Consider the following 10,798-nt stretch of genomic DNA (forward strand, 5'->3'; position numbering starts at 1 on the left):
CTTCTCTGGGCCAGACTAGAAGGGGTTAGCACCGAAGCCACAGGGTCTCTTGGGTCCCAGCCCGGGACACTGCGTCCTCCCCAAGCCCCTACTCCACCTCCACAAAGTTAACTCCACCCCTGCGCCTGTTTACCCAAGAGTCAGAACTCCTGGGGGTCCCTGACTCCTCCTCCGCCCCCCCCTTGGGGCCTTGACCCGGGAGTCCTCGTTGGCCATCCTCTCCCCCCCTCCCGCGATCTTCCTCTATTTATAGCGGCCCCCTGCATTCCCCACCCCCCTCCCCGCCTTGTTTTCCAACTTCTCAGGGAGCAGCCGGAGCACAGGCGTCGGGACACAGCAGAGAGAGGAGGTACCAGGACCCTGAGCACCCCGGAGTTGGAACTTCCTGCGCCCTCGACGTCCCCCCCCACCAAGTTCGTGCAGGCACACCTTCCCCTCCCGGCGGGAGAGACCCCTGCCTCCTCAGCAGTGATCTTTCCTTAACCTAGTTCTCTGTTTCTGTCTGGGCGGAGTCGAATTCGTGGGGTGCCAGCACCCGGGATTCATCTCCCTTCTACCCGTTCCCACCACTGTGTCTGGAGGCGAAGGAAGGGGCCAAAGCGCGACAGGCAGAGCCAGGTCACGGGTGGGGGCGGGGTTGAGAGCGGGCGTGGGGATCCCCCGCAGGACTAAGGGATCCCCGCACGCCCCACAGCCGCCCCGTTGCGGGGGAGGGGGAATGTTGTGGGGAGCGCGGGCAGAACCTGGAAGCACCCAGCAGTTGGCTTTCTTTAGAGTGCCCCTCCGGCCCCCAGCACAGCCCCTCCCAGAGCCGCAGGCAGCCTGGGCGGGGTGAAGGGGGGCGTGTTTACAGGGGGTCCGGGGCGGGTCCGCTGGGAGCTGGCGGGCCGTGGGCGGGCTGGGGCGGGCCGGGGGCGGGCCTGTGGGGAGCCCGGGCCGGGGCGGGCCGGAGAGTCAAAGGCAAGTGAAGGTGGAAGAGGCCGCCGCGGCAGCAGGTAGGGGGAAGGGCGGGCGAGGGACTAGGACCCTGGATGGCGCCAGCCGGGCCGGGGGGCGGTTTGATCCCCAGCGCTCGGAGTCGACGGCTTGCGGGAAGGGGCCCGCAAGGCGGGGCGCTGGGCTGCTGCGCACAAAGGCGGAGGCTCCGCGGGCTGCAGGGCGTGTTTGGGGCGTGCGTGAGGTGGTGTCCAGGGTCCAGGGCGCTCGGCGCCCGCCGCGCGAGCGTGTCAGCCCTCACGCGGACGCGCAGCGAAGGGACTCGTAGGTTCAGATACCGAGGGGCTGGGCCCAGCCAGTCCCATCTGTCCTACCCATCCCTTCCCAGCTGGCACTTGACCCTTGCGGGTCGTCGGGGGAGGCTGGGAGGAGATTGTGGGACCGCCCCTCACCCTCCTTCTCCACTCGCGGGGACCCACACCGAGACTGGGTGGAGGAGAGAAGCAAAGGCACCAGGCTTGAGAAAGAAAAAAAATTTAAATGGTGGAGAAAAACAATCGTGTTCTGACACCCCCATCTTACTCGAAAGCTGTAAAAAATCTTGGGGATCCTCTAGTCCCCACTTCGTTTGCAAATAAACTGAAGGCAAGAGAAGTGACAGACTGAGCCAAGGTCACGCTGGTAACGGCAGAGCTGGGACTAGAATCCGGAGGTTCTGACACAAGCCACGCTCCTTCCTCCACATCAGCACTTCCTTCTCTCCCCCCCCCCCCCCCACCGCCCCAGCCTGGACTGGTACCTGTTCTTTGTGTTGCGCCGCAGGCCCCTCCAGCTTGTATTGATTCTGACTGATGCCTAGAGAAGACTTGTTGACTGGACTCGGGGGTACATAATGGGGAGGGTTAGTGACCCGGCAAGGATTGGTGACCCAGATAGTCCAGGTTTTGGCTTAGGCTTTCTGTCCCTAAACGACCCAGGGTCTGTCTCCCATGTCATTCACCTCATTGCTTTGTTTTCTCAGACCCCAGAGCCAGGAGGAGTGAGAACCCTGACCCCTAACCCCACTGCATCCAGCCAATAGGAGCCCAGTAAGTGACCCCACCCCCCCAAGGCTGCAGGTCTGCACAGGTGCTTGGCCCCTCTCTGGCTCTGCTTAGGTTGAATATATACTAATTTATTCACAGTCTGGAGGAAGAGTCTTGGGAGGAAGGGAAGCACTTGGTCAGTTGGACACAGATGTCCCTTGTCCCTCTTATCTTGTTTCCCCCCTTCCCCCCTTGGTCCTGTTACTCAAGTCGTTTTTTTTTAGCCCCTTTCCCTTTGAGCTGCTGACCTTGGGGCTTTAGCTGAAGGTCACAGTTAATGGTGAACTCTCAGTACCCATCCCTTAGTATCTTTGGAGTATTCAGTCACTGAGCCACAAGTTTCACCCCCTAGCTAACTGGGAGTATGGGGTGGCCCCTAAAGATAGCCTGGGAAACCTGAGCCACACTGCTGCCCCACCCTGCTATTTCCAGTGAGGATAGGGGAGAGGAGTTTGGAGGTGTGGGTGTGAAGGGGGTTTGGGGATGGCCAGTCTGAAGGGAAGTGGTGTCCTGATTTCTCTTCCACAAGCCATCCCCCCATTGGCCTGGGCCTGGAGCTGGGGGCAGGAAAGGCTCTCTCTGTGTTTTGGAGTAGGCTTCAGCCCCTGGGGCCCTCTGCATCCGGCATTGTCTGGTGCTGAGAGAGGAAGCCAGGTGTTCTGGGAGATGTGGGGGTGTGGAGGCAGCCTCCCCAGTCCCCGTGTTTCCTCACCCTGCCAGGCCACCATGGCGGAGCTGCAGGAAGTGCAGATCACGGAGGAGAAGCCGCTGTTGCCAGGGCAGACACCCGAGGTGGCCAAGGTTATCAGATACCCTCTGACTCCCAGGCCTCCAAGCATCCCCATCACTTCTTACCTTCCCAAATTCATGATCTCCTTCTAACCTGTACTCCTGCTTTCTCCACGTCTACCCATGTTTTTCTCCCCATACACCATGATTGAGAGCACAGGCTTTTGTCTGGTCACTCTGCTAACCTCCATCCTCTCCATGTCTCTTTTTGTCAATCTCTTTCTGTCTTTGGTCGCTGTGGTCTCTTTACCTACCTCTCTTTATCCCTGTCTGTCTCTCCATCTGACTCTACATGGCTGTGTGTTTCTGTATGTATCTGTCTGTGTGTGTCTCTCTCCAGGAGGCTGAATTAGCTGCCCGAGTCCTCCTAGACCAGGGACAGGTAACAGCTTGGGGGCAGCCCCAGGTAGGAGGAGGGGCTCTCCTTGCCCCAGGAAGGAGAAGGCTCCTACTTGGCTCTTCTCTCTGCTTCTCTCCTTGTATTCTAGTCCTTTCTGGTCCCCATCTCTTCCTTTTCCTTCTTTTCTCCTCCCTTCCCAGAGTTCCTTGATGCTCTCCAATCTCTTGTTATTCTTTTCCACCCCCAAAATCATCTTCGAGTGTCACATTTTCCTAAACTAAATTCTTGCCGATGCTATTTCTAATGCTGTGTCCCCGTCTCCTCTCTTGGCCCCGCCCCCCCCAACTCCCTGACTTTTGTGGAGTCTCCTGCCTCTTTTTGTCTCAGACGAACTCCCACCTAATGGTGACCTATTTTCCTGCAGACTCACTCTGTGGAGACACCGTATGGCTCTGTCACTTTTACTGTCTATGGCACCCCTAAACCCAAACGCCCAGCGATACTCACCTACCATGATGTGGGGCTCAACTGTAAGGACCTTCACTTGCCCTCCCATTTCTTCTGGGGGGGAAGGGTCAAAGCCCAGGGTGAGGGGAAGGGTCAGAATGGGCAGGAAGGGAGCCATGTGGCAAAGTCAAGAAGTTCTCTCCTAGTCTGACTGTGGCATGGAAGAAAGAGGGTGGGTTCAGACTTGGGGATGTTTTCCCTGTCTGATTCTACTGTTGGGGTGATGGGGGTTCTCTTTAGATAAATCCTGCTTCCAGCCGCTGTTTCAATTTGGGGATATGCAGGAAATCATTCAGAACTTCGTGCGGGTTCATGTGGACGCCCCTGGAATGGAAGAGGGTGCTCCCGTGTTCCCTCTGGGGTGAGGATTAGCTCCTTCCCTCCTCATCAGACTGTGAGGCACAGGGCAGGTGTGGGGAAGATCACAGCAGGGGAGGAGGAGAGGGAGGGCAAGTGGTGATTCTGGGAAAGGAGGAGGCAGACACTGAGGTGGGGGCCGTGGGGCCAGGTTGGTATCTTCCTTAACATTCCTTTCTTCCCCAGGTATCAGTACCCATCTCTGGACCAGCTTGCGGACATGATCCCTTGCATCCTGCAGTACCTAAAGTGAGAGGCCTGGGGACCCCTCCAAGCCAGAGTTCTCTTTCCAGCACAAGGTGGCCCTTAGAACTCCTGTGTCCTCCCTGGCTCCTGGGCCAGTTCTCCCTCCTCCTCCCTCCTCTGATTGTTGAGAAGAAGTGGGGTGGGTTTGGAAAACTGACTTGAGTCAGCAGAGTAGCCCTCAGGGATAGAAGAGAGAGGAAAAGGAAGCTATGTGCAGGGGGGCCCTGCCTCAGGCTGAGAAGGGACCTGGAAGGAAGCTTAGAGAAGAAGCGGAGGCGGCGATGTAGTCCTGCAGAACCAGACAGACCTGTCTTTCCCTCCCACTCCCTCTGACTCCTCCAGACACACACCTGCTGCACGGGCGCCCTGTGTGTAAGAGGAGTGGGAGAAGGAAGAGAAAGCTGAGCGAGTCCTCCTCAGGGCACGTCTAGTGCAGATGGCGCCTGGGCTCCATCCCTGGCTTGGCTTGGCTTTTCCTGGGCACCGGGGCCCTGGGCAGCTCTGGTTCACTTCTTTGGCTCTCTTCCCCCGCATTCTTCCTGTTGTTCACTGAAGTTGTATCTTTTTTTTTTTTTTCCACGTCCTCTTTCAAGTTCCCTTCTTCCTAGTTCCTCTAGAGGAACCAGGAACTAAAACAGAGCAAGTTGAACTGGCTTCTGAAAGTGGAGGATGGACAAAGAGCTATAGAGGAAACTGTCTGGTTGGCAGGCAGATGGGTGTTTCTGTTCAGGATGCTCGGTCTCCCAGAGGGGGCTGGGGAAAGGCTTCAGGGACCTACACTGGCCACCAGGGTCATTTTCAGTTCCTCAGCACCTTTCTTTTCAGCAGTGCTTCTTCCCTCCCACCCATTTAAGGAAGGTCCCTTTCTGTCCTCTGTGACTGTGGCCTTAGGAAGGAGGGAGAGGAGTTTGGAGAGCCACAGTTTGGGACATTGGGGCCCATCAGACCTACGTTTCCCTTTCACAGTTTCTCCACAATAATTGGAGTTGGTGTTGGAGCTGGGGCCTACGTCCTGTCGCGATATGCTGTAAGACATAAAAAAACCCCAGACAGGGAGAGGTGGGTCCAAGGCCCAGGCAGACTGATTAGGAGAGTATTATTTGCTAGGGGGTGTGCTTGGCTTGGTGGGTACGAGGGTGGGGAGCCTGGAATGGGTGAGCTTGGTGGGGAGGGGATAAGTCCGTGCCTGCCTCTGATTTCCCTTCTGTCCGCTGCCCCTCAGCTTACCCACCCGGATACTGTTGAGGGTCTTGTCCTCATCAACATCGATCCCAATGCCAAGGGCTGGATGGACTGGGCGGCTCACAAGGTTTGGAGGGGTCTGTGTGCTGAGATTTAGGGCTGGCTTGCCCTTGTATGGGTCCATTTAGGCTCTCCGAGCATAACTGATTGGCCTGCGAGCTTCAAGGCAGGGGATGGAGCAGGGAAGAAGCCGTGTCACTTTGCCTGGGTCTCTTCTCCTCATAGTGTCCTGAGCCTTCTCACCTGCCCTTTCCTCATAGCTAACAGGCCTCACCTCTTCCATTTCGGAGATGATCCTTGGACATCTTTTCAGCCAGGTAAGTGGTTGTGGACAATGGAAGACGTGGAGGGGACCGGCAGGGACTGGAATGCCTGAGGTGACCTCCTTACCTGGGACGGAATCTGGGGGGGGGAGAAGGCTTGCCTCTTCACATCCAGTAACTTTTATTTTTTTAATTGAAGTATAGTCAATTACAGTGTGTCAATTTCTGGTATACAGCATAACGTTTCAGTCACACATATGCATCTAGTAACTGTTGACTTCTCTTCCCAGCCCTAATTTTTCTCCCTTTTCTTTCCTTCAGGAAGAGCTGTCTGGAAATTCCGAGTTAATACAAAAGTATAGAAATATCATCGCACATGCCCCCAACCTGGACAACATCGAACTGTATTGGAACAGCTACAACAAGTGAGTGGGTGGGATTTGGTGTGCAGCTGGGGCAGCTGCGGGACAGATGCTGGGGGGAGAATCGTGAGGAGCCGGCCCCCTCTCTCCTGTTACTTCCTTAGATTTTGGATTCTCGGAAGTAAGACGATCTCATGTCCTCGTGCTCTTCTGTCTCCTTCACTGCCCTGTGACCAGGGACCTCGGGCACAAATGACCATAGGGCTCATGCTTGAGGCCTGTCGGCCGCCTTCTCCTTCGGTTCCCACTTGTAATCATCACTATTTGACTGTAATTTGGGGGAGGAAGGTAGCTTTCTCATGGGGGAAGAGAGCTTCTATCTGGATGGATAGCACTGCTTGCCTGAAATTCCTACTCTTCTTTTAAACCCTCTTTAGCCGCCGAGACCTGAACTTTGAGCGTGGAGGCGACATCACCCTCAAGTAAGACTTAGGGATAAAGCTTGGCCTCTCTCCCTGGGCCTTTCCTAGGTGCTTACATCCTTTTCCCAGGGAATTTTCTTGTCATCTCCCACCCTGTCCTATTTAGCAAGTCACCACCCTCTAGGTCTCCCCCCTTTGAACCTTCTTGGTGGGGTTGGCAGGGTTCAGAAGGCTGTTTCCTCTTTGGAGCCAATGTTTTCCAGCTGCTCCTCTGGGAAGAGGCGGGGGAGGGAGTGCCAGGGGCTCACTGCCTGCTCGCCGACACTATGCCTCTAGGTGCCCTGTGATGCTGGTGGTAGGAGACCAAGCACCCCATGAAGATGCAGTGGTCAGTAGGGGATTTTGGGGTGGGTGAGGGAGGGTTGGAGTCCTAGGGTGGCAGTCAGAGGTGTATCTTGCCAAGAGGCAAGGTCTGTTTGGGTCAGGGAGAGCAACTTTGGGATATGAGAGGTTGATTTCTGGTAAAAAGGAAATGGGTAGGTTGCTGACGAGAAAGGATCTGGGGTCTGGGTCCCTGGTCCCTTGGATGGGAGGGGCCCCAGGGAGTGTGACCTCATTCATTTAGCCTCCTACTTACTCCAGGTGGAATGTAACTCAAAACTGGACCCCACTCAGACTTCCTTCCTCAAGGTCAGTAACCCTACTCCCTACGCGGCCTGACTCCTGGCCCCTTGTCCCGAGCCATAGATCCTCTCTAGATTGAGCTTGTAGGCTTCCAGGGTCCTGCGTGGGAACAGGTGGGTGGGTGGAGTCAGAAAATCAAAACCACCCTGAAGGCCTGGAGAGGGGAACCTGGGGAAGAGAGATCCTTGTCTGCCTCTTGGCATGGCTCATTGTATTTACGTGCGTATCACTTTTTCTGGATGGCTCTCTCCTGAACAGATGGCTGACTCCGGAGGTCAGCCCCAGCTGACTCAGGTGAGTGTCCCTGCCATCCGTGGGATGGGCTTTTAGTGGCGCTGAATGAGACCCTTCACCACACACCCCGTCTCTAACCTGCCACGGCCTGGGGCTCCAGCTCAGCTTCTAACCACCCTTTGCTCTCTCTCTCTGCTCATTTTACTCCCGCAGCCAGGCAAGCTGACGGAGGCCTTCAAGTACTTCCTGCAGGGCATGGGCTACAGTGAGTATGGGGGTCAGAGGCTGTCATGAGGACAAGAGGTTGCTGCACAGGAAGAGGGATGGGCACTGAGGGGGAGGAACCCTTTTAGGCTAATTCCCAGACTTAACCACCATCTACCAAAACAAGCTCATGGACCTGGCCCCATGTAACACTCCTCTCCACCTAAGTGCCCCACTCTGAGTGGCTGTGCTCTCTTCCCGCTCCTCTCTGACTGCCTGCTTATTCTGCTGTCTCCACAGTGGCCTCATCCTGTATGACTCGCCTGTCCCGATCTCGCACAGCCTCCCTGACCAGTGCAGCATCCGTTGATGGCAACCGGTCCCGTTCTCGCACGCTGTCCCAGAGCAGCGAGTCTGGGACTCTCCCTTCAGGGCCCCCAGGGCACACCATGGAGGTCTCCTGTTGAATGACCCTTGTTGCCCTGGTGTGGGACCCAGCCCTCACCTCCCCCAGCACTAACCTGGGAGGTGCAGAGAGCACTGGGCCAGAGTGACCAAGGGAAGATGGGCAGATCACGTGGGGAGACGACCTTGATCTTTGATTGCTACCTTAACCTTGACCTCTAACCTGTGATTCCCCTCAGCTCCTGGGAGAGAGGTCCTAATATCTCTTAGGGACCCAGACCCATAAATTATCCCTCTGTCTCATTTTGGTGTTAAGATGGAGAAGGCATGTATCCCCTCTCCCTAATCCAGGTGTCTGTAGCTAAGGGATATAGGAGGTTGTTGTCGTCCGCGGGGCCCCCACCAGACTCTCCCTTCACATCTCGTATTGCAAGAGTAAGGGGCTTGGGTCTGGGGCTCCGCTCACCAAAGCTGATATGGCTTCTCATGAATCCTTCAGCCATCTGAAGGGTCTGGGCCTAAACGAATGTGTGACGGGGAGGCTTGCTGGTGGGTTAGTGGTCCTCAGGATGTGACTGAAACATTCAGTGTGGAAACGGAAGTTGGAATGGGAGGAGGTAGGCAGTGAACCAGCAGGCGGGAGGGGTTGGAGCTGGGCAGTAGGAGGGGGCCTGGGGCCACTGGCTGCACTAACTTCAGTAGCTGTCTTGTACTGTGTGTCTAGAGTGGGGAGGGGGAGGGAGCCACGCTGGGCAGGGCTGCTTGGGGCTCGGCGTAGGTGTGGGAGGGGCTGCCTCGGGGCTCTGACCACAGTGTGTGCTGTGTGCAGGGTGCCCTCCTGTCTCCCACAACTGCTGTAACAATAAACTGTAGAGGAATCTGAGCACCGTAATTCTTCTTTGTCAGAGTATGTCTGCCTCATACCCCCCTTTCCTGCCCTCTCCCTGCCCAGCTCTCACATTCTCTTCTCAAAGTGACAAAAACCATGCTAGAGGGCTTATGGAGCACAGACGCTTCACGAAGTGTGGTGACATAGTCGCTGGTCCCTATTCCAACGGAATGGTATTGTCCTCGATGTGGCTAGTATTTTCAAGTTTGGGCAGGAGGAGTTGCTCATATCTTAGACTTCCTTATCAGTGGGATGGACGATTGAAAAATGCTGTAGGATTTCAGAGATGTCACCAACATCAAGACCTCAAGGAAATGCAGAAAGCCCACTGAAGTATCTAAGGGCATCTCGTGACTCATTTTCCAGCAGGATCCTCCGAAGGTCACCTAAGTTCCACTTCGGGTGGCTCGTTACAGTCAGGAGAGTAGGCCTCGTGCAGTTACTAGAGGGGTTGTGTTGCTCGTAGTTGCTCCCAATGTGAAGACTCCTTCAGGAGAGTCACAGCAAAAAGGATTTTCTCTCGATTTCTCCTCCCCCTGGAATCCCAGAGCTCAGGGAGTTAACTAGACTATATTTGTGGTTCTCAGAGCAGCTTTTCAGGTATGAGCAATAATCATCAAGAGGACTTCAGATATTCTGTGGCTATTGCAGGCTGATTCTTGGGCTCTTGGGGAACAAGAAGGAAAAACAAGAAGACACCTGACAGCATTAATGGCAAGACGACTGCAGATGGATTATTACAAGGTCACTGGCCAGCCTACTTTATAGAAACCCCACAGGCACAGGCATTCATACTCTCCTCAGTGGAACGGGGCCGAGGACTAATGCAGCTTGGTGTCTGATGCTGACACACTGACATGGAAGTGGGGCAAGGAATATGTCCTTTTAAAAAAATTTTTTTTGGGGGGAAAGGTCATCAGGTTTACTTATTTCTAAAGGAGGTACTGGGAAATTGAACCCAGGACCTTGTGCATGCTAAGCATGAGCACTGCCACTTGAGCTCTACCCTCCCCTCTGAAATATGTTCTTAAATCTTGAGTGTTTCCTCACTCTCTCACAGGACTGAATCTATTTGAAATGCCATAGGCTAGGATCAGAAGGGGGCGGTACTAGGTGACCAGCAGGGTTACAGAGGCAGCTATTGATGGCGAGAGTGTTGGGTAACCACACGCAGGGCAGGCAGCAAAGAGTGCTTAAGTGCCACAGTAAAGAAAAGAAACACCATAATTGGAATCATTGGACCAGCTAACTCGTAGATAAACAAAACACGAGAAAAAGGCAAAGAACTCAGACTTGACTGGCAACAGCTGCTGTTGGGTGTTAAGGAAGGGAAGGCAGGTCCTCTCAGTACATTTACCTACACAGATACACTGTTAGCAGGGTCATCTTCAGAGGAGGGAGTAAATTACATTTGTGTGTACATATATGAGAGCACGTGTATGTGTCTGCCACGGAGGTGATGTGTGAAATGAGCGGGGATTGTGTGTCTCTCCGATGGATGTCTCTGCATCTATAAGAAACCCAGGGGCGAGGTTGAGGGGGAGATGCTGTCTGCCGGGAGCAAGGGAGAGGGGTTTTGCTGTCCTTGTCTGACCTCTCTTCGTTGTTGATCCTGCACGTTCCAGGCCAGCCCATGGGGATGCAGTGCCCTCTTGTGGTTGGCATGGTTCTTCCTAATTTTCTCCAGCTCCGAGGTCTCTTCCTAAATCTCCCGTTGTTTATGATCCTAGAGATGGGCTAGGTATGTAGGTATGTAGGAAGGGCTTGATACCATGGTCAGCCGTGGTCTGTGGCTCCTGCGCATGCTCTGGATCAGAGGCTCAGATGAGAGGG

At 55.0% G+C, this 10,798-nt stretch overlaps 1 protein-coding gene across 5 annotated transcripts; it reads left to right on the forward strand.

The window, feature by feature from the left end:
• The first annotated feature begins 260 nt into the window (after positions 1-260).
• NDRG2 (NDRG family member 2) lies at positions 261-8,959 on the forward strand. Of its 5 annotated transcripts, none has more exons than XM_010949672.3 (17): positions 261-413; positions 1,958-2,024; positions 2,742-2,822; positions 3,151-3,192; positions 3,575-3,680; positions 3,898-4,018; positions 4,201-4,263; positions 5,227-5,287; positions 5,483-5,569; positions 5,763-5,819; positions 6,087-6,190; positions 6,565-6,609; positions 6,886-6,937; positions 7,192-7,239; positions 7,492-7,527; positions 7,681-7,732; positions 7,972-8,959. In XM_010949672.3, the coding sequence occupies exons 3-17, from the start codon at positions 2,748-2,750 to the stop codon at positions 8,136-8,138; spliced, it is 1,116 nt and encodes a 371-aa protein (XP_010947974.1). In that variant the 5' UTR covers positions 261-413; positions 1,958-2,024; positions 2,742-2,747; the 3' UTR covers positions 8,139-8,959. The 5 variants fall into 5 exon arrangements, with proteins under 5 accessions (XP_010947974.1, XP_045368580.1, XP_074221944.1 ...); XM_045512624.2 differs by having other exon boundaries at positions 264-349; XM_074365843.1 differs by lacking the exon at positions 261-413 and adding an exon at positions 904-995.
• Positions 8,960-10,798: the final 1,839 nt, after the last annotated feature.

This window comes from Camelus bactrianus, chromosome 6 (assembly GCF_048773025.1).
Source record: "Camelus bactrianus isolate YW-2024 breed Bactrian camel chromosome 6, ASM4877302v1, whole genome shotgun sequence".
NCBI lineage: Eukaryota > Metazoa > Chordata > Mammalia > Artiodactyla > Camelidae > Camelus > Camelus bactrianus.

Bases quoted from the DNA above. Each gene is read 5' to 3' on its own strand.
- NDRG2 (XM_010949672.3), top strand. From the start codon at position 2,748: ATGGCGGAGCTGCAGGAAGTGCAGATCACGGAGGAGAAGCCGCTGTTG. The intron at 6,191-6,564 runs GTGAGTGGGTGG...AACCCTCTTTAG, and splicing joins TATTGGAACAGCTACAACAA to CCGCCGAGACCTGAACTTTG. The intron at 7,733-7,971 runs GTGAGTATGGGG...CTGTCTCCACAG, and splicing joins CCTGCAGGGCATGGGCTACA to TGGCCTCATCCTGTATGACT.